Here is a 27832-nt window from a genome sequence, read left to right as displayed (position 1 = left end):
TGCATCGGGGCCTTTTTGTTTCTGGTTAGATGTTGTTTGATTTTCCTTTCTAGCTTTTACCAATATCACCCCCCCCCCCCCCCCTCCCTCCCACCTCACTCGTGTGCGTGGCGACCACAGCTATTGACAAGCCGTTTCATCGAATTGAACCGAACATTTCTACCTTTAAAAAAAAAAAAAGGCCTGCCAGCCAATCACCGCGCGGGGGAGGCGGGCCCTATGCAAATGTGTTGGCAAGGGAGACGCAGCGGTTCATTCATCTCCACAGAGAGAGGGAGAGAGAGATAGGGGGGGGGGGAGAGACAGAGAGAGAGGGAGAGAGAGAGGGAGAGAGAGAGGGAGAGAGGAGAGTTGAGCACGAAGGTTATTTTGCATGAGGGAGGAACAGCTTCGGACCGAAACAGAGCCGCGAGAAGAGCTGCGAAGCAACGAAGCGGAGAGAGGAGCGTATTCTTCTGCAGAACATCACAGGGTAGGAGGAGGACGTCGGGTGTCTTTGTGCCATCGTGGTTGTGTGTCTGCAAGTGTTGCTCAGATGTGTCACGTATTGCCTTTGAACTGGGTCTGAATTACAGAGTGTTGCTGGTCTGTAACGGGTGGAGGACCTGGCCCGCTTAGCCCAACCAGTGTGACACGCATCACCATTATAATGAGTGCAGGCTCCCAGTGGACTGGACTGCCCTGTTGGGGGGGAAGGGGTCTTGCTCAAGGGCACTCGGGGCTGGAGAGTGAATCGAACCTGCGACCGCCTCAAACACGGGTGTGAAAACGCAGCCGTGGACGTCGGTGCAGGACGTCCTTCACGCTTTTAGGGGCAAACCGGATGAACAAAATAAGGCTCCAAACCGGCGTGTCGCACCGCGCGTTAATACGCGCGCACACGGAACCACGTGTGTTTATTAGCCTGGACTTTGGGTGTGTGGCGGGTGGGGGGGGGGGGGGGGGGGTCGGGATGGGGGGCGGCGGCTGCTATATTTGCACCAACTCGTTTCAGCACAAGGAAGTTAGTGAGCAAACAGAGCTGCTTTCTAGTCATTTCTAATTGATCCGCGCCGGTCAGGACGCGCGGCGGTTCCTCTCCTCCTCTGCGTAATTCCGTCCTCCGTGATCGACAGCAGGTCCCGCTGCGGTAACAGGGACCGGCCCACATTACCGGAGGCCGCCGGGCGGCTCTGTGCATCGTCAGCGGGTCACACCAGATGAGATATTGCATCACAGAAACTGACCCGCGGGCGCGCGTCTGCATATTGTCGCGCGCCTCGCTGGATCCAAAGCATCGATTGTTTTAATACGCGATACGCAGCAGGAGCGCGATGTGGGGCAGAGACACGAGTTGTTTGCGTGGGCTTAACGTATCGACGCGTTAATGCTGGTTTGTCTTGCTGCACTTCTCCACCCTCAGGGGACGGTGTTTGGTTCAGTTCAGTCAGGCTGTCTGAGCATCACCGCAACACTGCAACCACCCGCATCTGTAACATCATTGTAAGAAAGTCACTCGTGGTTTTCTGCATGTGAACACAGAGTTTTACATTAGAAAATGAGCGCAGCTTTCATGGGTAAAACTCTGCAAACTAATTCTAAATTAGCAGTGAATTTTTATGCTTCTGACGACATCTGTCAGAAACCTGTAATTTGTGTTACCGAGCTGGTGTCAAGCTCGGCTCCATTATGTGGAGAATAATTTCCTTCTTTTTTTTTTGTTCTTCCCATTTATGTCATGTTCCCTGAGCCAACGTATATTCATGTTCTTCACAGAGAAAAGCAATGCGTCACTACAGCTGACTGCTAACACTTAATGGAATTAACTGCCCCAAGAAAAACAACCACCCTGAAAATGAAAACGTTATAAGATTATAGCAAGCGTCGTTACAAAAAACCGTGTCCCTCATAAAGTGGCCACTGAGAGTTATTCTGTGCGTTTCTCACATAGACTGTATGTAAGAAGTGGACGCAGTGTGAAGTCCTCGTTGGGGAACCGCTGGTTTGAGGCCTCACGTTGTTTTTGGGTCAGTTTCACTCTAAATTAACCATAATTTACTTAATGAACATCATGCTGTATTAAAGAAGACTTAAACCATAAACTCGTGTTTACAATGTTTACTGAGGGAATAAATCAAGTCGTTTTCTCATAGACTTCTATGGGACCGGCGCAGTCGCCCCCTGGTGGTCAGCAAAGATAATGCAGGTTTAAGGCTCTTTGGCATTGGTTTTCTTTTCAGGCTTCGTCAAAAGCATAACGATCTAGTGTTCTAAATGCTTTGCCTGAAGGTCACACGCTGTGTCTTAGATGTTGACGTCTCCATCATGGACCGCAGCGAGCGCAGACTGCAGCTTCATGCCCGGCTGTTGGCTGCAGTGCTTCCCGCTCAAACTCCAAGTCCACTCTGAGCTTCCACTTCCAAACGCTTAAGTGCTGTCTCGTTGACCTTCACTCAAAGCCTGTGCACAAACATGCGCTCCCACCGCCCTTCTTCTCGTCACGGCGCCTCCCAACGTTGTTAATGCCCAAGTTAAGTTGATTGTTTGGGTCTCTGCAGGGTCGCGGGCTCAGCTCGCCGTTATTCTCCACAGGTAAAAGAAGCCACTCACTGGATGGGGGAGCACATGATCACAGCGACTTCCTCTGTCCTAAATACCTATTATTCTAACTCATAGCTTGTTGGGAACTGTTCAATAACGGCTGTTTGGCCAGTGACTCCATATTTCATTGTATGCAAAGGGTCAGCAGCTCCGAACGGCGCTCTCCTCCAGAGGTGTGAACGCCGTCTGCACTGTCTGAGTCAGCTTCGAGGTGGACTGACAAGCTGTCAGGATGAAGCCCGCCTCGAGCCCAATGCATGCTGGGATAGACTCCACTCTCCCCCGGTTTACAAGAACTGCTGGAAGACAATAAAATGCCCCCGCGCTCAGATATTCAGTGTGGACAAATAATTTAAAAAAATAAATATTTCATTCAGACCCTGAATGAAGGAGTGAAGAATCTATTGCCGCTCGAGTTCAGCATGAGGTAGTTCGACCTGTTTCTTTGAGGGTCGTGTGCAAATGTCTCTACTGGATGATGTCATTAACAAAACTCAACACTACTGCGTCGCACGATAACGTCTCCGGCCTTTGGTGGAGAAGGTTTTTTTTCTTCCTAACGCCTCCCTGCCGCTGCCGCCTGCCCTCGCCCACTTCCCCGGGCGAGGAGCTGCTCGAATTAATTCACCAACGCCGCACCACCTGCTCAACGCCGGCTCAGCCCGCAGATCCAACTTGGCGTTCGGCATCCTCGCCGTGCCACGTGATCACGACGCTCAGTCTCCGTTCAGAGGGACTTGACTGCAAAAGCACTGTATATTTTTGCATGAAGATATGGTGGTTGTCAACATGACGAAATGCACGAGGGATTCCTTTATTAGTTGTAAGTGTTACGGCTGGTGGCACCACGGGGACCAGAAGAGGAGCCAGAGAGCAGGGTGAGGTGCAGCAACAGCTGTTACTTGTCCAAACAGGTTCGGTACACAGGAGGCCTGTGAGGAAAAGACAAGGTCAGGAGAAAAGAAAACAGCAACGAGGACACGAGGAACTGCCTGGAAGGCTCGACGAGTTTGACGATCACAAAGGCCGCAAAACGCATAAAAACAGAGACGGGAAGACTCTGAAATGGAAGGCAACAGACGGCAGTTGAGCCGCGGTAGTCATGGCGACGTCAGCGGTCGGTTTGAGGGCCGCATGCTTGGAAGCCGCGTCGATACTTTTCGCACACACACAGAGAGCGGAGAGGTGATTCGAAATGGGCGGTGGTGACGCAGCGAGACCGTGCATTTCCCCCGGCAGCCGCCCGTCAATCACAGTAAGCCCCGCCCTGAAGCCGCATTTGCTAAACGAGCATCATGCTGTATTCAAGATGACTTGGAACTAGAGATTGAGACCATGAACTCGTGTTCAAAAGGTTTTCTTGAGATAATAAATGACGTGTTGAGTAGTGTCTTTTTCTCATAGACTTCTTTCCCCCTGCTGGTCAGTACAGAGAATGCAAGCAGACTTAAATAGCAGCACTGAGCCGCTCCGAGCGCAACGTTGCGGCGCCTCCCTGCACGCTGTCAGACGTCGATCGGCCTCCCGCCACCACAGGAACGCGTGAAAAGTTCACACCAACGCAGGACGGTGTTCAGCACTGCCGCAGGCGCTCGTCCCATGCTGCTCCCTGAGCCGGCTTTCAACACAACACACGGTGAACACACGTGTGTGTGTCTGTCGCTCTCGCGCCCGGGCCGCAAAACAGAAGAGTCTGTTTTTGTGCGTGCATATGGTGTGTGTGTGTGTGTGTGTGTGTGTGTGCGACTGGTGGCATCTTCCGACCTCCGATAGTTAAAGTGTCACCGACGTGAATGTGAATTACCCGCGTGGTGGCTGTGCAGGTCCGCCGGGGCCGAACCAACAGGGGACGCGTCAGCACTCAGACATGAGTCACCCCGACCTCGCTGAACCGCGGCAATAAACGAATCCCGAAGTGAGCGCATGGCGTGTTGTTGGTTTTTTTTTTGGAGGTACCCGGGAGATAAAGGTTAGGAGGGAGGCTGAATCACGAGGGCACACGGACGCCCCCCCCCCCCCGTCCCCCCACCGTGTTTCCTCCCCGCGCTCCAAACCGCACAGAGGCGAGCGGCGTTTCTATAGCGATGCACCGGGGAGAGGCATGAATTACAGCAGGCATAAGATCCACGTCTCAGTGGTTGGACCTCAGCGCCACCGAGGTCTGTGTGACTTCTTATTGACGCCGTTCATCGTCAACGACCCCCTCAAGTACCCAGTCGAGCGCTGATGTGGCCTAAATGTAGGCGTTCAATGGCTTCCGCCAGGCCCATCGCTCAGGGGGTCTCCCGGGTGGACCCGCTGCGACCGTCCGTCTGGGCAGCGAGCCGCGGCAACCGTTGTCAAGGCAACAAATTGTCCCGTTTCACTTCCGATGCTGCACGAAGACCAGCGAGCGAGCGGTGAAAGCTCCACGCGTCGGCGTCACCTTTCTATCCTCTTTTAATGCTCCCTCTTTCTTCGGCACACTCGGGACGGGAAGTTCGGGTCATTTTACCGACTCGGTCCTTTGAATCTCGTTCAGTAAAATGAGCGAATCTTTTTTCGAGTCATTCGTTCGTTTCGGGGGGGTTAACTACTCCCGGCCGTGTCCTCGGGTCAACGTTTCGTTCATTGAGCCTATGCAAAGTCCCGATGCGTGGCCACGACAAAATGAGCTGATCTTTTTTCAAAGAGGACTCGTTACTCTCGAGTCCTTGTAAGGATTCGTTCAAAATGAACGGATCGTTCACGAGCGACACGTCACCAACGCACACACACGAGTCAATGGCTCGGGCTGGTATTGGACTGGTTCCCTATTGATTGCTCCCCGACTGCAGCTACGGGTCCATTCTACTTTTTCCACTCTGACAAACGTTGTCGCCGCTGCAAACACACAACGCAGCTACGCACAGGAAATTGACTGTTACGTCGGAGGCCCAGCTTCCCATTTTTGCTCCCGTTCCAACTCAATTACAGCTTTTCCCGGGCTGATCATTTCCCCCCGCCCCCCCTCTGGGCCCCGTCCAGTCAGAGACGCGGCGCCTGGGCTTCACGACGACGTGCCGCTGTAATCTCGCTGCTTCTCATTGCTGCTTCGTCCTGTCGCCATAACAACGGAAACACACTCTGCTTAATTAAAAAGCAGAATAACTCCAGCGTGATTCGAGTTTAGGTCAACTCCTGATTCTCACACACCGACCCTACGAAGAGTAATGGATTGTAATCCGTCCAAATCCCAGAAATACCCAGAAGTCACAACGCCACTTTTAATCAAAACCACAATCCAAGCCCAGCTGTGGACTTTTGTGAATCGACTATTTGAAGAGAAACGTGAGGGAAAAAAAGGGTGAATAACAAACAAAAACATTTAATCGAATCGCCTCCACATGGGCAAACCCGACAGTCGTCCAGCTGCAAAGTCCAGGGTTTTATACTTCGGTGTAATTATTAATTATTAATTAGTTTGCCCGCCTGGCTGGTCACATCTCTCGATGGCATCCTCAGGAAACTCTATTATCTGCTTCATTTGCGTCCCGAGCAGACGGATAATCTCTCCTCTGCCTCAGCCGGCATAGCAGCTCCGAGGAAAGTGCTTGTGTGTGTGTGTGTGTGTGTGTGTGTGTGTGTGTGTGTGTGTGTGTGTGTGTGTGTGTGCAAAATTTGAGTTAAATCAATAAGGAGATCAATAAAGATCATGATATTGAATTCTAAAAATACATTTCTAGATCTGTAAAGGAGGATCACTCAGGACGGAAAGCCGTAGCTCCTCCCCCTTAAAGACGGATCCATGTGGACAGAAGCATCGGCATATCTGAGGGTGGAGTCCAAGCTCCAAAGATAAATTATTGCGAAAAGCTCCTGATCGAACTGCGACCTGTTCGCCGGACAGTCCTCCACATCTTCGGCCCGGCCGCAAATGGTGCTTTCGGCGGAGAGGTCCCGTGCAGAGCGAGCGCCGCGTCCCTCCCCTGATCACCTCCGCCTGCCTCCCTCCTGCAGCAGTCCACCTCGCGACCCAAACGGCGAGAAGAGGAAAAAAGGTCCCCGGTCCTGAAATAAACCCTGAGTCGTCTCCGAAGGGATCAATTTGTGTTACTGCACAGAGTCCTTTGTGGGAACACTTGAGCTTTGCTCTTTTACGGCTGCTCTCGTCGACGTCATAACAGTGGAAGCTCCTCTGTGGCAATAACAAAGTCACATGTGTGACTCCGACATTTAACATCTGTTTGATTTACTTATTTTCCTCCTTTTCTGCCTGACCAGCCTTTTATTTTCTCAAGCACCTGTAAGATGAAACATTTGTTTTTAAGTCTTTCAACCTGATTAGATCACCGGTGCTGGAATGTCCTGCGCGCCACTAACGTCCTTCATATTGTTTTTCCTCTCAGCGCTCGTTTGTCCTGCAGGGCCTCCAACATGTTAGGACAGTTTGGAGTGTCCTGGGGTTCGGCTGTGTGACATTAAGCATGACGGCACGATGGTTTAGCCTCTCAGCCGAGTCCCGTGTCCTCGCTCTTCGTTCCTCACTCCTCTGACTCAACGGGGTTTATGGAGATGAGTCATTATGGAAACAGGAAAGAACTTTTGCTGGTGTTCAATGCAAAGGCCGTATACAAGAAGTGGACGCCACGTGGAGACAGCATCACCGCGGCGGTTTGTCTACCACATCCTCACCCGTCTCACCTGTCTCTCCCTCTCTCTCCCCTCCCCCCCCCCCCCAGAGAGGTGAAGCACCATGGGGAAACACAACAGCAAGCTGGCTCCGGAGGTTCTGGAAGACCTGACCAAGAGCACGGAATTCAACGAGGCGGAGCTCAAGCAGTGGTACAAAGGCTTCCTGAAGGACTGTCCCTCCGGCATCCTCAACCTGGACGAGTTTCAGCAGCTCTATGTGAAGGTGAAGCCAGGAGAGAGAGAGAGCGACGTTCTCATTGTGTGTTTCATTGACGCGTTCCTTTCATCTTCATCCTTGCGTCTTCCATGAAGTGTCGCGCGACGTCACCGTGCCGCTCTCTTTCTGTCAGTTCTTTCCATATGGAGACGCGTCGAAGTTCGCCCAGCACGCGTTTCGGACATTCGACAAGAACGGCGACGGCACGATCGACTTCAGGGAGTTCATCTGCGCCTTGTCCATCACCTCCAGAGGCAGCTTCGAGCAGAAACTCAACTGGGCCTTCAACATGTACGACCTGGACGGGGACGGCAAGATCACGCGCGTGGAGATGCTGGAGATCATCGAGGTGCGGAAGCATTTGTGTTAACGGGGCTCCCTATTGTTCATGTGTTTGAAGACGCCGTCTCATTACCCCCCCCCTCTCGCCTCTGCAGGCCATCTACAAGATGGTGGGCACCGTGATCATGATGCGTATGAACGAGGACGGGCTGACCCCCCAGCAGCGCGTGGACAAGATCTTCTCCAAGATGGACAAGGACCACAACGACGAGATCTCCCTGGAGGAGTTCAAGGAGGCCGCCAAGTCCGACCCCTCCATCGTCCTACTGCTGCAGTGTGACATGCAGAAGTAGAGGGAGGGACGGGAGGAGAAACAGACGGGGGGGGGACTGAAACTAGAGGAGGAAGGAGGATTAGAGAACAGAAGGGCTCTGGAGGAAAGGGGAGGAGGAGGAGGAGGAGGAGGAGGAGGAGGAGGTAGGGAAGCTTTATTTCGCTTTAAATATTTCTAGGCAGTGATGACTGCAATTGTAACACAGTGCACCTCTGCACAAACACATACATGTACACACACACATATATATATATATATGTGGATCTCCTTACTCCTGAATGGTTTGCCAAGATCTTAAAAGAATTTAAATTACGAGAGATTTCAATGGTTAAAAAACATTTTCTTTTGTTAGCTTTCTTTGTGTCTATCTGCCAAATGTTAAGCTGCAAGAAAGGTTAGCTTAGCTTAGCTTAGCATTGAGACTGTAAACGGGGCTCCGTTCAGAGGTAAATAAATGTGCTCGCATAACGTTGGAGCTTCTGCTACGCGGCGCTAGATGGTTTCCATGTGCGCCTCTTTAAAGGCAAATGAACACATTTCTGTTTGTTCAGCGTCTCACTCAAGTGTAATTTCTGGGCCCCCGAAGCCAATTTGGAAACACAGCGGCTGTTCGGAAGCTTTGCACCGCGGGAGAGTTTAAAAAAAAGAGAATGGCATTAAACCAACGAAGAAGCTGTTTGGTTCCAGGAGTCACCAATGATATGTAGATAGGGAACGGATTATGTAAAGGAAAAACACCACAGGCTGTGTGTGAGTGTGTGTGTGTGTGTGTGTGTGTGTCTAAGAAGCTGATGAAATGTTAAATGCATGAACAACAACTGAAATTAGAAGTCGTTTCATCATCTAAGTTAATCACCTGTTTTAGATCACAGTTTATTAATAAAAAGAAGTTACTTTTGATCACTTTACTCAAAGTATTAGGCATGAGACCTGTAAGGAGTTATTACATTGTTACATTATTACTTTGGTATAAATGCATTAGAAACATTTTAACTGTGTTTTCTGTTGGGAAACCAAACTGAAGTAACTCTGACAATTACAGGAAACAGAAATAAAAACAAATAAGACAAAATAAAAGCCTACAGAATAGTATTAAAGCTAATGTTGCTTCTTTAGGACCAGAGATTTGTCCTGATATAAATGTATCTACATACGTACATACGACAAACTACTGTTTCTGAAACTAGAGGATATATAAATACATTAGGACAGTAGTCACTGTGAGACAGAAACAGGAGTTTGTGGTGAAGGTCAAGCCTCCTCTTCCTCCTCTTCGTCCTGCTTTCCCTCCTCGTTCTGTGTCTTGTTCCTCCCTAAATGTCAGAAGCGCTCCGATAATCGTGGATCCAGAGGAACTTTGCTGAACTCGGCTCACGTGTAAACAATCTATTTGAAAAAAAGAGCAAAAGGTTGAAGAGGAAACCTGGGCGCCATGCTGTGTGTGTGTGCGTGTGTGTGTGTGTGTCTGTCTGTGCGTGTGTGTGTGTGTGTGTTTGTGCGTCCACGGATCACCTGCTTGTGAACGTAAATGATGACTTTTAGCTGTACATTGCGTTAAAACAGTAACTTTAACTGGATAATTATGGAGCGTCTGGTTAGTCACAGGTACGATAATGAGCATCCTTTGTTTTACATCTTTACAAATGAGCATCGCTTTAATGTAAGTAAAACGTCACCGCGCGGCTACTTGTTGCTAAGCGCCTTTTATTAAGACACTTAATTATTATCTCTCTCTCTTGTTCCAACCACAAAACTTCAACCATCTCAGCTCGCCCTCCTTTTCCACGTCCCTTCACCCTGTGTGCTAAGCTAAGCTAAGCTAAGCTAAGCTAACTGTAACCTGGCTGTAGCTTTTCTACTCAGCGTACAAATAGGACGTATTTCCCAAAACTATCGTTCTCACTATCGGTCGTAGTCGGCGTCGATCTCCCCGTGTGCTCCCGCAGAGGGAGAAACGATAAGTTATGAAAAGATAATCCGCGTTAGAAGAAGACTCTCTGCGTCGCGTCCTCCCGTCAGCCAATCAGATTAAGCCCCTCCTCCTCGGCCGGCCAATGAACAGGCTCCCTCCCTGAAGCGTTACACGATGATCTAACTCTATGTACATTGACGATTCCAGTGCAATCGTGTTTATTAATACAAATATATTATGTAAATGTGCCGCTAGCGTAGATCTAATTTCATATGATGACACAGCTGTGTGTGTGTGTGTGTGTGTGTGTGTGTGTGTGTGTGTGTGTGTGTGTGTGTGTGTGTGTGTGTGTGTGTGTGTGTGTGAGAGACTGAACAGCGCGTTCTGTATGTTGGGACACTTTTGCAGCCATGTGTTTTTGTATTTGTATAATTTGTGTAACAAGAGACGCCTCAGTTTCGTTTAACTTTGTAAAGAACAGTGTGTGTGTGTGTGTGTGTGTGTGTGTGTGTGTGTGTGTGTCACACAGAGTGTTATTAGCCACACCTCCACCTGCTTCCTGTGGTACCTGGTTCGTACTGCTGTGCTGTGCTGCATGTGATGAGAACACAGGTCGATTCATCCTCTTTGTTTTAAAGGTAAAAGTCTCTTCGGCGAATAACGTCTCACGCGGCAAAATTGTTAACTTTACTTTTATTTTTCACAAACGGTGTCCTGTGTGAAAGTTGTTACGGTTTCTACCTTATTTCAGAAAGAAAATACGTACACGGCACAACAGGAATACAGCTTTTGACGCCGCTTGAATTGTTCCATGAATCACACGCGTGATGTCCGTCACGATATTTGACAATACAGTCTTTTAAAGGGACAAACATCACACGCTTAGTTCACAGCTACTGAAATACTTTTGTTTCTGTTGTTTCGATTGCAGCCGCGTTTTTTTTCTCCATGCAACATGTAATTCAACATGCAACATGTAATTCAAAGCTACTATTTAAGACCGAATTCAATATTTACTCTTTAGATTTGATGTGCCAAAAATGGGATCGCATGAAGTGAAATATAATCAGGTGGAGTTCAACATGAATGTGAAGTAGCTGAGTGGAATTAATATGATCACGGATAATGTACTTTTATTTAGATAGAGAGGGTCACATGTGCTCGCTTGTGTAATATAAATCTATTCAACATTTCTCTATGATGTTCATGTAAAAGTCTATTTCTCCAGTCTGACGATTTTGCTTTTTGTTTCTTTTTTTGTTTGCAATGTTCTTAGTCTCCTAGAACAAAGACAATGTACTTATTTTTGTTACATAGAATAAAACACATGGATGTCGAGAGTCGTTGTCGTCTCGCCTCCTCTGATCGCATCTTCACGCACCCACACAAACACACACACACACACACGCCCACACACGCACACACACACACACATATATACACCCACACAGACACACACACACACACACAAACACACATACATACACCAACACAGACACACACACACACAGACACACCCACACAAACACACACGCCCACACACGCACACGCACACACACATATATACACCCACACAGACACACACACACACAAACACACATACATATACCAACACAGACACACACACACACACAGACACACCCACACAAACACACACACACAAACACACACATACATACACCCACACAGACACACACACGCCCACACACGTACCCACACAAACACACACGCACACACACAGACACACACACACGCCCTCACACGCACCCACACAAACACACACACGCCCCCACACACACACCCACACACACACACACACACAGACACACACACACGCCCTCACACGCACCCACACAAACACACACACGCCCCCACAGACACGCCCACACACACACACACACACACACACAGACACACACACACACACCCACACAGACACACACACACACACACAGACAGACAGACACACACACTCACACACGACAGTGAGCTGAGAGATACATATATACACCCACACAGACACACACACACACAAACACACATACATATACCAACACAGACACACACACACACAGACACACACACACAAACACACACACACACACACACATACATACACCCACACAGACACACACACACACACACACACACATACATACACCCACACAGACACACACACGCCCACACACGTACCCACACAAACACACACGCACACACACAGACACACACACACGCCCTCACACGCACCCACACAAACACACACACGCCCCCACACACACGCCCACACACACGCCCACACACACACACACACACACCCACACAGACACACACACACACACACCCACACAGACACACACACACACACCCACACAGACACACACACACACACCCACACAGACACACACACTCACACACGACAGTGAGCTGAGAGTGTGAGTCACCATCCAGCAGTGATGTCACAGTGCTGCAGTGATGTCACCAGTAATGCTGTTCCCATGGAAACCGGGCTGATGTGGCGAAGCAGGGAGACGAGCGCGGCGATCACGCGCTCAGGCCGCCACCGGCACGCGCATCAAGTGACTCGGGAAGATGAAGCTCTGCCTGTAAAAATCAACCACGGACGTTAAGCACCCGCGAGAGACGCCAACGCCAAGGGAGACTCTTCTCATCTAAGAAAACAAACTGCTATGCGTTTGGTGATGTGTGTTGGGATAAACGTCTGATTAAGGACTAAAGAAACTCTAACAGCACTTACATGATCATTTAAGGTCAGTTTCTTTCAGAACAAGCCATATTTTTAAAGGGATTTTCCGTCTGGTTTCAGCTCATTCACATTCTAAATAAGTTATAAATAACCCACTGCCCCGTCCAGCCGGCCGTCACGGATCGATGTGGATCCATTCCGAGCCTCGCTGTATCGGGCTGCAGCTCAGTGGGAATCCAAACATCACGAATGTGCTCGCAAAGGCTCAGGAACATTGACTCCCGCTGCAGCGGTAGAGGTCAAACTGAAGAGGCGCCGTGTGCAGGAGCGGCCTGCAGGTGGCGCTGTGAGCTCAGCAGCCCCCAGAGCGCCACCGTCAGAGAGACAACACTTCTAATTAAATAATAATAATTAATAACAGTGATGCATACGTCAATAAATCATTAGATCCTCTCTAATACTCTAATATATTCATTCCGAAAAAGCTCTTTCTGTAAAGTTATTGGTACTTTTACTGCATGTACTTGAATGCAAGATTTTTAATGTTCACATGTTTTATCTTCATATATATATATTGTGGCACAGAACAGAAGTAATTACTCACACAAGAATTTGTACAGTGCTACTGCAACGATTACTTCTACCTAATAATGCTGATGATTGCAAAGTGGTTCCATTACTACTACCAGAAATGGACCTGCACTGATACACAGACACATGGAGCTAATATGCAGGTACAGTATGTTCTCCTCTGCATCTGGGTTGGACTCAGAAGACCGTTAAACATGCAATGCATTAAATACATGCAACAACATGCATAATATAATTAAATAATAATTAAATTAAATAAAAAATTAAAGTAAGTAAGAAGCCCCACTGTTGTTCATTTTGAAAGGTGATGCCACGGCCTCTAGACATTTGGGAACAGTTAACTTTCTCTTCTATTTTTTTTTTGTGAAATCGATTATTTTTCACAGACTCATTGGTTTGTAAAACTAAAGTGTGGTCGTGAGTTTAATGGGCCGGACGCTTACGGCCCCACCGGGAACTCAATGGTTTTAAATAAAGTTTACATCCTTTATCCGCTACCTTTGAGCTAATTTAACTCTCAACCTGCCGCTCAGATGAGAGTGAGTACGAGAAGTGAAAACAACAAGAACTAAATGTGTGTGAACTCAAATCAGGTAAAAATGGGGACTGGGACGGAAAGGAAAAGAAAAGAAAGCTTCATGTGATTTTGCCTTTCTTTGCAAATCATCTCCCTCAGTAAAAACATTTCTCACTCCACATTAAATGGCTCATCACCAGGGCTATTTTTTGCTGCTGTACTTATGTTTCCCATGAGCCTCTTGGGCATATTGTACTGTCCACGAGGGGCAGCGAGCGGGTTGTTGTTTGGGGCGGAGCCACGCTTAATAAGGAAGCGGGGCCGTGATTGGCCAGCGGGAGCAAAGAGAGTGACAGAATGGGACGGGGAGGGGGGCCGGGGGGGGGGCAATAAGAGAGAGAGACACGGGGAGAGAGAGAGAGAGAGCAGCAGATGCTCTTCTGCACAGCCTGCAACACACTTCCATAAAGGACAGACTGCACGTGGGACAGTGTGTGTCTGTGGGACGGCCGCAAACATCTCGCATGTCCTCTGGATTTGGACACTGAGCAATAATCCTCTCGAGGGATAAAAAAAAAGGACACCGGACGCTTCTGTAAACCACCGTAGACGTCAATGGGAGAATCTCCAGAGCGGCACGTTTTGTGCTTCTGAGTTTGCAGGGGGAGAAGATCGAGTCTCCATCGGTGGAGGTCGGAGGGTCGCCCCCCCCTCGCCCCCCCTTGGGACCAGAGAGACGGTGATTCTCTATGGTGAAGATGAGTCTGGATCCCGTACAGGTGAAGGAGCTCAATGTTTCCCCTTCGCCCAACGGGGACAGCAGAGCATCATGGGAGGAGGAGGAGGCGGAGGAGGAGGAGGAGGACCGCTTGGGCATCGCCACCAAGACTAAACCAGTAAGTGTCACCGACCTGTCCAGCGTGTCTCCGTCTCTTTGCTTCCGTCTTGCCGCGAGGATGTCCAGGACGCAGAAGCTGTCTTTACCGGACTCCAGATTTCCTTTCCAGGACGCTTCTGACCGCGGCTCCTCTGAGCTTTTTACGACTAGTCTCTTTAAAGTCTGGTGTTTGCGTTGCCCACCTGTAGCTCATCAATGGGGCGGGGCATCAGACAAGGTGAGTTCTGTGAAGTCAAATCACATCATGAATGGAACAGCGGACACAGACAGTAAAGACAATAACACGTGTGAAAGTCAGAGCCACAGAACGGCTTTTACCTTCTTCAGAGGTCATCTTAGATCTTAGAGGCTTGACTGACGAGCTAACCAGCATTTTTCATTCTTATCATTAACTTTGATGTTAATGCTCATTTCCATCTATTCATATTAATTAATTAATTACAGTAAACCTCATAAGGGCAATGAAATCTGTCTGTATTTTATAATATGAGTATGAAGCTAAACTCAAAGCAGATCAATAAAAAAACATAAAATCAATATTTTGATTGACTGGATGCTATTCTTTTAACTCGGAACAGTTTCAGGATCTACCGAGAAGATAAATTGAGTGGTTAAAACCCCCAGTAGGTCCATGGTCCTCCAGCAGATTGATTTATATTTCTGAGAAGTGACATCACAGTTTGCAGCTGATCCTCAGTGGACGGCTTTATTGTCGTTCATCACGTTGCAGCACCTACTGCACAGGACGCACCAGCGTCTCCGGGGACTTCGGGTGAAAGATCGGGAACAAAGAAGGAGCGCGAGGAGCACAAGGGAGCACAGTACCGAGCAAAAGGGGGGGTGCAAGGCGCTGCGGCTGAAAGTAAAAGCGGAGTAATCTCTGCAGTTTGGGGATTAGTTTCAGACTGTAAGCATCCATTACATGGCAGTCATACCGTATAATGGGCCGTGCATGTGAAGAACCACATGTTCACACTGCGGTTATAACCACAAGATGTTGCTCATGTTAATCATGTATCCAATTAATTTCACCACAGCGAGCCTGATGCATACTGCATTTCTTGGATCTGTATTAACTGATCATTTATCGCATACTGTGGGCCTACATGTCCCAAAAACTATTTAGGTAGGTATTGTTATATTAAATCTGTGTTGGCTTAGTGTGTCAACTCTAGGAAATGCACAATTGATCATGAGATTTTCGATTGATGAGCTAGTATTTGTTCTTATGGGGCAATAATGGAAGGTGTTACATTGATTTAGTAAAGAGAGTTTTTATTCAACAAGTAATTAAGTAATTAATAGAATAAATGGAAAGAATACTTTTTCAAGCATAATATATTTAAATCATGGGTTCCTACAGAAAACTGGATACAGCATAGAGGTGTGTGTGGGGGTGGGGATTCAAATCAGCCGATGAAGTGTGACTTCCATGTTTAAAGTGACTTTGCAATTGACCCATATCTGTTACCACGGCCCACATCTGTTAGCACGGCCCACAGCTGTTAGCATGGACCCACAGCTGTTAGCATGGACCCACAGATGTTAGCATGGACTCACAGCTGTTAGCATGGACCCACAGATGTTAGCACGGCCGACAGCTGTTAGCATGGACCCACAGATGCTAGCACGGACTCACAGATGTTAGCATGGACCCAAATCTGTTAGCATGGACTCACAGATGTTAGCATGGACCCAAATCTGTTAGCATGGACTCACAGATGTTAGCATGGACCCACAGCTGTTAGCATGGACCCAAATCTGTTAGCATGGACTCACAGATGTTAGCATGGACCCAAATCTGTTAGCATGGACTCACAGATGTTAGCATGGACCCACAGCTGTTAGCATGGACTCACAGATATTCGCAATGACCCACAGCTGTTAGCATGGACCCACAGATGCTAGCACGGACTCACAGATGTTAGCATGGACCCAAATCTGTTAGCATGGACTCACAGATGTTAGCATGGACCCAAATCTGTTAGCATGGACCCACACAGCGTTAGCATGGACCCACAGCTGTTAGCATGGACCCACAGCTGTTAGCATGGTCTAATGGCTCATCAGCTGCGTGAGCGCGGTGCAGATTGGCGGCTATGAACTGGCCCAGTAGGACACGCTCACGTGGACTATCACGCTCCAAATAGAGCGTATGCCGCCCGCCCAGGAGGCACAAGGTACCTCTGACAACAACACTCAAAGAGGTGCTCAAGTAAACATTTCTCCAGCGTGTCTTTACAAAGACAATATCCACTACGTTAATGCTCTCATCTCCAAATCCAGAAGCTCAGCTTTACGGTCTTTTAGTTTTATGTTGTCCTTTTTTTTTTAGCAATATAACAACAGTTGTATCGTATAACATTATAAAACTTTTTAAAAGGCTTCCTTCAGAAGTATCAGGATGAAAAATACCAATAGTAAAGTTGTATTGACTAATTTATCCAAATGGTTCTATCCAGGTCTATAAGCCACTGATTAGCATTGCTGGAACTGGCAGAGTCACAGCTCCTGTGTTACCATATCTGCCAAGGCATCATCGCTGGCCTTTTACTCATCTATAAATATCAGCCTCCCCGTCGCTGCCCCCCGTCACCCTCTGCTCACACTCCAACCGCTTTATTTTCCCCACTGCTTCCCTTCTCTTCTGTTTCTGCGTGTTGTCCGGACGTCTCTGTCCTCCTTTCAATCTCAGGCCGTGAGATGTCTCACAGCCTCACATGTACAATGCTCGAATAGATGACTCATGGATCTGCACAAGTCCTTCTTATCTGGCAGAGCTCTGACAGGATTAATATAGAGGGTGGGGAAGAGAAGCGGGGAAAGGTTCAACGCCATTTTCCTTATTTTGTTTGTAGTTTCTGTAATGAATAAACAAAAAACTGGTAATAACAGGTTACTCTTCACTCACTGTGTATTTAAATGCGTCTAACTGCCTTTGCTATCACACAAATCAATAAGCAGGAAATGATTGTGGTGATCAATGCGAGCCTTCCTAAGAGGGCAGGAGGCTGTTAACACTGTTTGACCGCAGCAAAGAACTGGCCTACGGGCTTCCACGCCGCCCGCGTGCCACGTTATTCATAGAGTAAACTGACATTAAGGGATAAGCGGCTAAAAAAGGCCGGTAAGTCTGCAGCAATGTGTCCGGGTGCTAAATAATTTAAAAGTCAGAGCATTGATATCGTAGCAAACAACCATTTAAGAAATGGCGGAGTGATGTCAACCTCCTCCCTCCATCTGTTGCTGTCCAACTTTCTCTGTGCTTTGTATACACAACAGGTCCGGCTGCACATGCATGTGAATCTAAGTGTAAAAAGACAATGTGAACTGTGAGACAGATACTGTATATTTGTGTGGGTTTTTGGAATTGGTGGGATTGTCAATGAAGCTCAGTTGGATAATTAAAAACAAACTGTCATTGTGCGAAGGTGACAGGGAGACGAGCCCGGAAGGTGGAGGGAGGCGTGTTTTTTGTAAGTATGTCCCGTCAACGTGAGGTCAAAGGTTGTGTCCATGGCTACCGAATGAATGTCAACGACTTACTACCCTTCTACTAACCTTCTCTGTGATGGCCGTCAATGGGCCTGAGTGATCACGAATCCCTCCCCCCGTCCCCTTAACGCACCAACACGCTGCCCCGATGCGTCCCCCCGCGTGCTGTTGTTCACATTATGTGCTGGATGGTTACAGGCTGGACGGAGCCGATGAACCAGAACGATGCTCCTGTTTTTCTAAATATCAGTCCGCTGCTCTATAGGCGGAAAATAAAGACATTTAAGACTTTTGTGTAATGCATGCACATGCACTCATCGAACGGTAACAGCCAGTGCGTCAAATACCCAGAGGCATTCTGGGGGACATCACCGACACATCACCGCCCTGGCGTCCACGAAGCGCGGGGAGACGATGTCCAGGTTCTTGCCAAAGGCAAATCAAATTTGTCCAAACTTGGAAACGTTTAGCGGCGCTTGTTTCGTGCAACCTGTTGCACCTCTGACGGTCGGTGTCGTTTATGGCGGTAGAAATAGTCTCCCACGCTGACTTTTTGTATTTGTAAATAACGGTTACGCGCCGTGTCACGCCATCGCCTTGTCAACCGGATGGTGTCATCATTATCGCCAATAATAGCATCCGTCCTCACATTCCCCCTCGAGTAAACGGCGTTAGCTACGTTAGCTCAGGTAGAAGCAATAGCTGCCATGTTGAGAGCCGTTGAAACGCATTTTTTTCTGACTGACTCACAACCTTCAGATGCATTCAAAATAATTAAGCCAGTGCGCGATACCTTTCTTAGCATCACCTTTACGTGTGTAATAAGATATTAAAGCCTGCTGGGGGGTCGTGTGTGTCGTCGTCTGGCTCAAGCTGAGTTTTATGTTGCTCCATATAGTCGAATGGATCGAGTCTAATTCCGAGCGTTCAACACAAACCAACTGTGAGAGCAGGAGAAAGTATTACACAATCGCTATTACATAAGCACTCAGCATGTAAATGAGTGTTATCGTTCCATCACATTTTACATTTAATCTGATTTAGATGTGCGTCACGACTAATCCTACGTGTGTGTGTGCGTGTTGGCAGGTAAGTAGGTGACTCGTCAGCAGGCAGCGGTGTTGCGATAGAATGAGGCTGAATGGAGGAGCAGTGAATCATTGGCTCTGTCCAGTCTGTGGCCTATTTACCAGCACACAACCCGCGTGCGTTTTATTACACCGAGTTCAGCTGGACGCTGGAGGCATTAATGCCCGCTGCCCCCAGAAGAATGCCCCCCCCCCCCCCCCCCCCCGCCCCCAGGCTGCGTGAGGCCCTGTTCATCATGGATCCTGCAGGAACACGCGTGTACAGTCGTCACTTTGTAGCAAACTTGGTAGCAAACTTGGTAGCCCAGCGTGTCAAACTGTGAGTTAGAAAAGAACATTACGATTGGGCTCAAAATAAGTCACAAGTAAAAGATACAGAGTTTAACTACAGGCTAAACATGTACAGGTGTGAGACGCCAAGGAGGACTTAGCAAGTTATTTTAAGAGCCTGGGCCGTAGATGCATGGCACTTTTTACCTCTTCCACCGGCCATAGACGTCCATTCGTATGTGTGTTTCCGTTGATTGTGGCAGTAAGTGAAATCTATCAAGGCCAAATGCAGCTTTAATGAGGAGGAAGTAGCATTATTAGCTTAGCTTAGCTGATGCTCCCCTCTGCTCTGCAGGCCTCTGACACCTTTCACCTCTCCTTCCACTGTGTTTCAATGGGCCGTTTTTCTTCGTAACCGTTATCCATCGTGTTCTCTGTTTTTTTTTTTCTTCCTCTCAGCCAAAGCCAGAGAACGCCGTGACCGTGGCGGTCTCTTCTCGCGTCTTGTTTCGCACCGAGCTGGAGCAGAGGGTGTTTGAGCAGAAAGGCGTGGAGGAGTATCTGAGGTACCAGATCGAACACGAGAACGAACCCTTCGCCCCTGGACCCGCCTTCCCCTTCGTCAAGGTGAAAGGTCACGCGGACGCGCGCTCCACGGGCAGACCGCGCCGCGCCGCGTTCCCGGCTGACGCTCCGCTGTGTCCCGACAGGCCCTGGAGACGGTGAACGCTCGCCTGCGGGAGCTGTACCCTCAAAGCGAGGAGCTGTTCGACATCGTTCTGGTGACGTACAACCACGCCCACGTGGGGATCCGCCTCATCAACACCATCAACCATCACAGTGAGTCGTCCCGGGACAATAAGACATCAGATTGACATGTGAGAGAAAATGTAGTTGATGCCACATTTAAGGGGCCAAGGCTCATAAGAATCATCCTTCTTCTCCACGTGTGATTTGTTTGACCTGCCGCCGCGTTGGACGCTCCTGAGACGTTGCGATGATTGACAGTGTGAGACAGGATACAGGAGCTGATACAAGCCCAGCTGAGACTAACAAGCGTAACACCAGCTGATCCTTCCCAGGGACATCTCGGCCCTTGCGATGACGTCGCGCTCGCAGACCGCTTCCTGTCCGCCGCGAATGTGTTTTCATGTCCTCGCCGCGTCGGGGGGGGGGCTGGGGGTGCGTTCACTGTCCTTCGGGGATGCGAAAACCCATCCGAGAGGCCCCCAAACGAAAACAGGTCTGAGCGGATCCACCAAAGCTGCACGCTGGCCCCCCCCAGATGCTTCCTCGTTGGATCTCGCCGGCGGGTCTCTGCGTGAGGGGGCCTCACCAGCGTGACCCCTGACCTTTCCTGCAGCCTCTGTGATGTCACGGGGGATGAGAGTTTGTTTGAACGCGCTGTGTCTCGGCGTGACGGTCAAACGAATGATTTCTCAGCTTCTCACATTGGAAACTGAATGTGGGAACTTCGGAGAAACATTCAAACGCAGATTCATCACTCGTCCCCTGCTTGCTATTTTTAACGGTCGCAGGATGCGGTGTAACGTTCCCCTCCGTGCATTTCAACGAGTCTACGGGCTCGTTAGTCCACGGCTGTGAACGACGAAGGCCTGCAGGCCACGAACATCTAACACAGCCGTGATTAAAATGCCCACTGTTTGATTAGAAGTAGTGTTTGTGATTCCTTAGTACCGCCGTTGTAAAGTTGCCACAAACGGCGGTAAAGCTGAGCTGCAGCAGAGCGCGGACTGGGAACATCACAAAGGATGCTGGGAAGACACCCCAGGGGGTCCTCGCGGCCCCCTTTGACCTCAGCGCAGCCGCCTCTTGTCACCTATATCACTGACGCTCGGTTTCTGGGTACCTGTGATGCTCTGGGGGGGTTTTCTGTACCGACCTCTGAACAAAGCATCATCATATGTTCGCGGCCAGGAGGCTTTTTCTCTCGTGCTGCTCATGTTAAAGTTGTAACTGTGACCTTTTGAGTGGGAAAACCACCAAACGAGACGTGCGAGTTGAGGCGTGTGATGGTGGTGTCAGTGTACACAACGTCACCGAGATGACCGGCATGTGCCGTAATGTGCAAGCAAGCGGAGATTTCGCGAGGTTGACTCGGACGTTCCCGAGGGAAATCAAACGTTGGGACGGGGACATGCAGCCGAGTGCTGTGACTGTAAAATGTCAAACTGCTCCACAAAGCGGCTCATTGTTTGATGTCTTTCTGCATTCCTGCTTTTATATTTTCCATGTTTTTGATCTTTTGAACAAGCAAATAAATCAGATAGATGATATGAAGAGAGTTTAGCAGCAGGGGGGGGAAACGGAAAGATACAAAGACATCAATGGCGAGTTCCTCTGTGGGACTCCCACGCTCCCCGTGTCTTAAAGCGAGGGGGACGCTTGGGAGGTTTGAGATGACGCGGCGCAGTGAAGTTTGGGGGCCAAACTCAACACGGCCGGACTACAAAGCTAAATAAACCACTTGGCAAATCTGTGGAGGACAGTTGGACCTTTGAATTCTTTTCCTGCTCCATCTCCACGTCCCTGTTGGTGCGTCGTATCGTATTCGCCTGTGTTCATATTCACAAGCTCTTTTAAAGCTGCACTACATAACTTTGCACTTTTGCTAATTGGGTTTGAGATCAAAAACATGATAATCCAAAATCATTTAAGACAGAGAGACGTCGAGTCGAGTGCTGATGACTCAACCAACAGCCCGGATTCGTGATTAAATCACACGACAATAAGGGAAAATGTTACTACGATGAAGCTTTCAGTGATCTGCACCTTCTCCATGTCTGCTGATCCACATGAGAAGTCAAAAGAGAAAGTTGTTTGTATGAAAACGTCCCGGTCGCGTTACAGTCCCTGTTGAAAGGTTTGACCCAAGCATGAGAACCAAAAGGACACCGGGAAGGAAAAGAGACGGGACGCACGGAGGGTGAAAGCTGACAAAGAGACGCGACACAAAGAACACAACAAACCGACTGCACGCAGGTGGGACAACTGGACGATCCAGAGGGAGGGAGATGAAATAGGAGACAAGGAGCGGCGAGTGGAGTGAATACTTTCACAATTCCTGCCCAGCCTGTTTATTTATACCAGCAGAACATCCTCCGCTTTAGCATTTTCACAAAGAGCCCCGGCCTCCGCGCCTCTTTGTGCTCTTTCATCTGCAAACCCAAAGCGGCGCTTCACAAGCCGGCACCCGGCCGCCGGAGTCCGTGACCTCACGCAACTGCTCGCCGATGAATTATATATGAAAAGAAATGAAGCTTTGGTGTGGAACCGCGGCTTGGACACGGCACGTGTTTGCAAACTGCGCCTGTGGAAAATTGTAAAACACGAGAGAGATGCTGGTGTGTGTGTGTGTGTGTGTGTGAGTCTGCTGCATCGACGTTGAACATTATTTTGGTCAATTTGTCTCAAACGAGCCCCTCATCTTTCAAGCTTCTAGCAGACTGACGCTATTAATAAGAAACTTTAACCTTGCCGCATCAATCGCCCCCACAGCACACTAACCTTCTCTTTGACTACATCTCCATCCATCACAGGTGTCCCCTAGTCTCACTATGTACACCCTTCAAGTCCACAAACTCCTTTAATCACACAACGACATTGTCTCCTCCCCCCCCCCCCCCAGTAGCCAATGAGAAGCCTCATTCCACTCTTCTAGTCCTTCGTTTTTCCTCTCCTCATATTAACTGTGACTCCTCCTGCTCCCAGCAGAGAAGGAGGATGTCTCTGTTGTTGTTTCCGTTGCTTTGTTTGTGTCTCGGATGGTTTGGACAAATGGAGGCGGACCTCCGGTGCCGGGCCCGCCCCTCTGAACCCCCACGTCCACGTGGCGCTGCTCTTCTCTGCAGACCTGTTCATCGAGCGGTTCTGCATGACGGGGGGAAGCAGTCCCATTGGCTACCTGAAGGCCTGGCAAACCAACCTCTACCTGTCCGCTGACGCCGACAAGGTCCGGGAGGCGCTGGCTGAAGGTGAGGCCCCCTCCCCCCCCCCCTCATCCCTCCCCCCCCTCATCCCTCCCCTCATCCCTCCCCCCCTCCACCACACACACACACACACACACACACACACAGATATACCGGCGTGATGATTTGTGTTCCTCGATGGATTCCCGCGTGTCATCATCTGAATACACGTAGATGTTTTAAACCCCAGATGTTACCGGGCAGACGGGGCGCATTGGTTGGAGCAGAACATTTCATGCTCATTGTTACTGCTGTACAAAAGGTAAAGAGCAGATAGTGAAATAGAACGCTGCAAAAAAGAACTTCAGACCAAAGGGAAACCAGACTTCTTGATTTTCTAGTAATTAGGAACCAGAAAAATCAGTTATCTGTTCACTTGGAGGCTTTTTGTCTCACATATTGTTAATTATGAGAAGTTAAGTTAAGGGACATGAAAGGTTTCACGTTACAAAGGAATGTTTCTGTTTCAAATTGTGATCCAACAATCTGTCAGTCGCATGAAGTGAAGTCTATATTTGGGATTATTTAAAGATTAGTGAAATAAAGTGAACGTGTCCGTCCACTTATTATCTAACCACCATGTGACGGTCTGCAGGATAGAAGCTCTCTAGAGACTGATGTCTGTGTTCATGTTCAGGCATCGCAGCAGCCACCATGTTTATGACGGAGAAGCTGACGGAGGTGTCGGAGTCCCAGCTCAGGGTGGCCTTCGACGGAGACGCCGTCCTCTTCTCCGACGAGTCGGAGCGCATCTTCAAGGCTCACGGGCTGGACAAGTTCTTCCAACACGAGCAGGACAACGAGGACACGCTACTAGATCACGTAAGTGTTCTAGTGGGTTAAAAGTATTTCATGCTAGTTTATGTAATCAGTACATGTTGGCTTTCACTGCTCCTTCGTGACGATCATCTCCTCCGGCACGGCAGGGCCCCCTGAAGGGCTTCCTGGAAGCTCTGGGGAAGCTCCAGAAGAAGTTTTACGCCAAAGGCCAGCGCCTGGACTGTCCCATCCGAACGTACCTGGTCACGGCTCGCAGCGCGGCCAGCTCCGGGATCCGGGCGCTGAAGACGCTCAGGGCCTGGGGCCTGGAGATCGACGAGGCCCTGTTCCTGGCGGGGGCGCCCAAGGGCCCCATGCTGGAGAAGATCCGGCCCCACATCTACTTCGACGATCAGATGTTTCACGTGGAGGGCGCGGCCGAGATGGGCACCGTCGCCGCCCACGTGCCCTACGGCGTGGCGCAGAAACACAACCAGCCGCAGAAACCCGGCGCCAGGAAGTAGAGGGCGGGACCTCAGGCACTCAGATGCCCCTCCTCCCCCCCTCCCTCCTCAGGGGAGCGAGGAACATCACAACGGCCAAATGGAGCTGAGAGGCGTCAGAGGGCATGCGAGGAAGAACTCGCACTGAGTTGAATGTGGCGACGTTTGTTCACGGTGGGAAGCGGGTCGGCTCCACCTTCACGCTGGCAGGTGTCAGATGAAGGATGGCCACAGTCTTACATTTCAAACCCAAAGCTTAAGTGTTTTGTCAAATCTTGGTGGATTTTCGAAGGTGCTCGGTGATCTTCTCCAGCGTGTCACCAACAAATGAGCCGAAAGCACAATGCGGATCTTTTAGAAGGTTGAAGGTTAAAAGTTAAACGGACAAAGAGATGAAAATCTCTCAATATGTGATGCGTTTTTTCTCTAAGAAAACAAAACACCTGCGCTTTAAATGCATCATCAGGAAAGTCACAAGGTGAAGTGTCAGTGATTCCGCACAACGTGTTGTGTGTTACTGGAGATAGAAAAGCCGTACGTTTCAGTCGGGGCCTTCGTTTCAGTGAAGACGCCGTTCTCAGCCCGTCGGGTGGATCGATAAAAGTTCAGCACAGACGTTTATAGACTTTTGTCACACTTGTTAAAAAAATGGGAGTCCTACAACACAGTTGAGGGAAGAAAAGCGCTGAAATCTAGAGATACTCAAAGCAGTAGCATGCAAAAGCGAGATGTCTACGATGAAGTACATAATAAAGTGTTATATTTTATTTACAACATCGCGGCTCGGGCTACATTTTGCACCACGTGAGACTAAGCAAAGTTGTATCGGTGCTTCAGCGTTCCGGTGTGTATAACAAGCAGACGCTCTTATTGCCGCAGGGTGTTCTCGTTGGTGATATTTCTGGCATCAGCAGCGAGGGCCTCAACCGGCAGCCGTCTTCACGCCGCCGCCCTCTGCTGTCGCGCCTCTGCTCAGCCGCCATCGAAACGCTTCCACCGATAAAACTGCATCCGACCTTCAATTCTGACCTTTTGATATTCGTCTTTCGCTGACGAAACGGCCTCTTGGTAAATGAACCCACGTCACGTCACTGTGACCAGCGATCAGCCAATTTAACTTCACGTTGAAGAGATGTGGAGTCTTTGGGCAGAATGAGGTCCGTTTGGACTTTATATTCAGAAATAAATTAATGAAGATCCCACAAAAGAAAGATAAATAACAAGTCCATAAACACTAATGTAGTGTCTTGCTTTACACGGATTGTGCACTTCTTCACTCTACCATTGAGTGGCAGCACTTGAATGATAAATGACCTTCTGCAGCTGCATTCACATGTTTTTATTTAGGTATTAGTGTTGGGAAATCCTCCCATGTTATAAACGTTGTCTAGAAACAAATAAATTAAATATTTTCCTCTTCACGTCTTCTTTGTTTCCTTTCTCTGGGCTCAAAATCTCACTCTTAACTTGCCAAACCTTCTCAAAAGGCAGCATCATATCTCCACCCCCACGACCCCTCCCTCATTCGCAGTGATGGAGATGTTAATGTTCCCGATCATGCCGAACTTAATGGCCTCCTCCCCAAAGGCGCCGAGACATCCAGCGCCGGTCCACCTGGAGCCGGCCCGCAGAGACCGCGTGATGGATGCGCGTCCTCGTGGATTTGATAAGCTCACACAGCGGCGAGCGAGCGAGGCCGGAAAGATACGACGTGAGCAGCTGCCAAGCCCCCAGATGTTAATGACACACACACACACACGCAGGCGGCATCTATACAGAGACAGTAACCATCAGTCTGAATGGAGGGTGTTGTAAGAAGATGGCTTCAATACGGCGGATTGAGGCCACGACCCTCCAGCATCCCGGCCGCTCGGTAAATGCTGGAAGGTGTTCAGGCGAAGAGGAGAGGAGAAAATGAATTGCGGATCCGTGGATGTATTTTCCATCCAGGCGTCACACCTTGTGTTCCTCTGCCAGGCATCGATCACAAGACCCTCATGAGAGGAGTCGTACAGGTGGATGGAAGGGAAAGTTATTCCTTCCTCTGACTACAATTGATTAGATTTTACTTCATTATCCCAGGGAATGAAAAAAAGCAAAAAGGCCGATGTGAAGAGCTAAGTTTTTCCTTCTGCCCGGTCACAAAGCAGAGCGGAGGGAAACGAAGGGATCAGGGATCTTTTCTTAATAACCTCGCCCGTGCACGTTAAGCTCAAAACAAACAGCTGTGGTTTATTAGTGTTTTTCCGTGTTTTCTGTATATTTTTTGCTCTATCAGCCCCTCCTGAATTTGAATGCTGTGCCATGAAGATGTAGCTCTGACAGAAGCATCGTGTGCGCGTCGTCTCACAGAGGCCCTTTGGTCTCATTCAAACTGCTAAAGCAGTGAAGAATGAAAAATGAAAAAAAAGCTGCAATTCCAATTAAGTTCAGCCTCATTAATCTCTATTGATCTCACTGCTGGAGATGATTCTGCAATAAGGAGACAATACACAGTAGGTTACTTTCACGCCTGAGACACATAAAAACATCACAAACAGGATCTTTGAAGGCCGGATTCTTCGCTGGTATTTGGTTCAAGTCCAACGTGGTTCACAGACCCCAGAGAGCTTCTCTCCTACATTGTGAACCACCGGGTACCAAACCAACGCGATGCTAATCTCTGTCTCAGTCTGACTTTTTCACGTCGCCACCGCTGCCCGCCGGCTCCAAACGACGACCTCAGAAAAGCGAGAAAAGCTGCAGCAGTTCGTTTGAAAATAACAGAAGTATTTCTGCCCAATTTCACCGGATTAGTGGAATCTCCCTTAAATCTCCGTATACGTTTTTTGTCTTTTACATAGTTTCTTCCGGACTCAGGCCCCCGTGTCGGTATCCATGGCAACAGAATAAGGCTGTCCCTCGAGAGAGATAAGAGGAGAGATGGGTACACGGAATGTGTGTCTGTGTGTTTATAAGGTAATAAACCAAGGAATGGCCTTTACAAAATCTATTTAGCCACCAATACAACTGTGTTTCCATGGTTACCTTATCCAGGATG

The 27832-nt window shown here is 49.0% G+C and overlaps 2 protein-coding genes across 3 annotated transcripts; both read left to right on the top strand.

Moving 5' to 3' along the window:
- The first annotated feature begins 266 nt into the window (after positions 1–266).
- On the top strand, positions 267–11318 carry LOC120825969 (visinin-like protein 1). Its single transcript, XM_040187855.2, has 4 exons — positions 267–472; positions 7281–7456; positions 7584–7799; positions 7888–11318. Exons 2-4 carry the CDS (start codon positions 7295–7297, stop codon positions 8083–8085), a joined length of 576 nt encoding a protein of 191 aa, XP_040043789.2. The 5' UTR covers positions 267–472; positions 7281–7294; the 3' UTR covers positions 8086–11318.
- A 2842-nt stretch (positions 11319–14160) lies between these two features.
- On the top strand, positions 14161–26213 carry nt5c1aa (5'-nucleotidase, cytosolic IAa). 2 transcript variants are annotated; one of them, XM_040187845.2, is made up of 7 exons: positions 14161–14686; positions 18120–18164; positions 20001–20168; positions 20252–20381; positions 23414–23536; positions 24168–24352; positions 24457–26213. In XM_040187845.2, exons 1-7 carry the CDS (start codon positions 14540–14542, stop codon positions 24811–24813), a joined length of 1155 nt encoding a protein of 384 aa, XP_040043779.2. In that variant the 5' UTR covers positions 14161–14539; the 3' UTR covers positions 24814–26213. The 2 variants fall into 2 exon arrangements, with proteins under 2 accessions (XP_040043779.2, XP_040043778.2); XM_040187844.2 differs by lacking the exon at positions 14161–14686 and adding an exon at positions 14693–14905.
- Positions 26214–27832: the final 1619 nt, after the last annotated feature.

Source organism: Gasterosteus aculeatus, chromosome 10, assembly GCF_964276395.1.
Source record: "Gasterosteus aculeatus chromosome 10, fGasAcu3.hap1.1, whole genome shotgun sequence".
Taxonomy (NCBI): domain Eukaryota; kingdom Metazoa; phylum Chordata; class Actinopteri; order Perciformes; family Gasterosteidae; genus Gasterosteus; species Gasterosteus aculeatus.
Note: the sequence above shows the minus strand (reverse complement) of the source record. Positions and strands in the feature narration are given on the sequence as shown.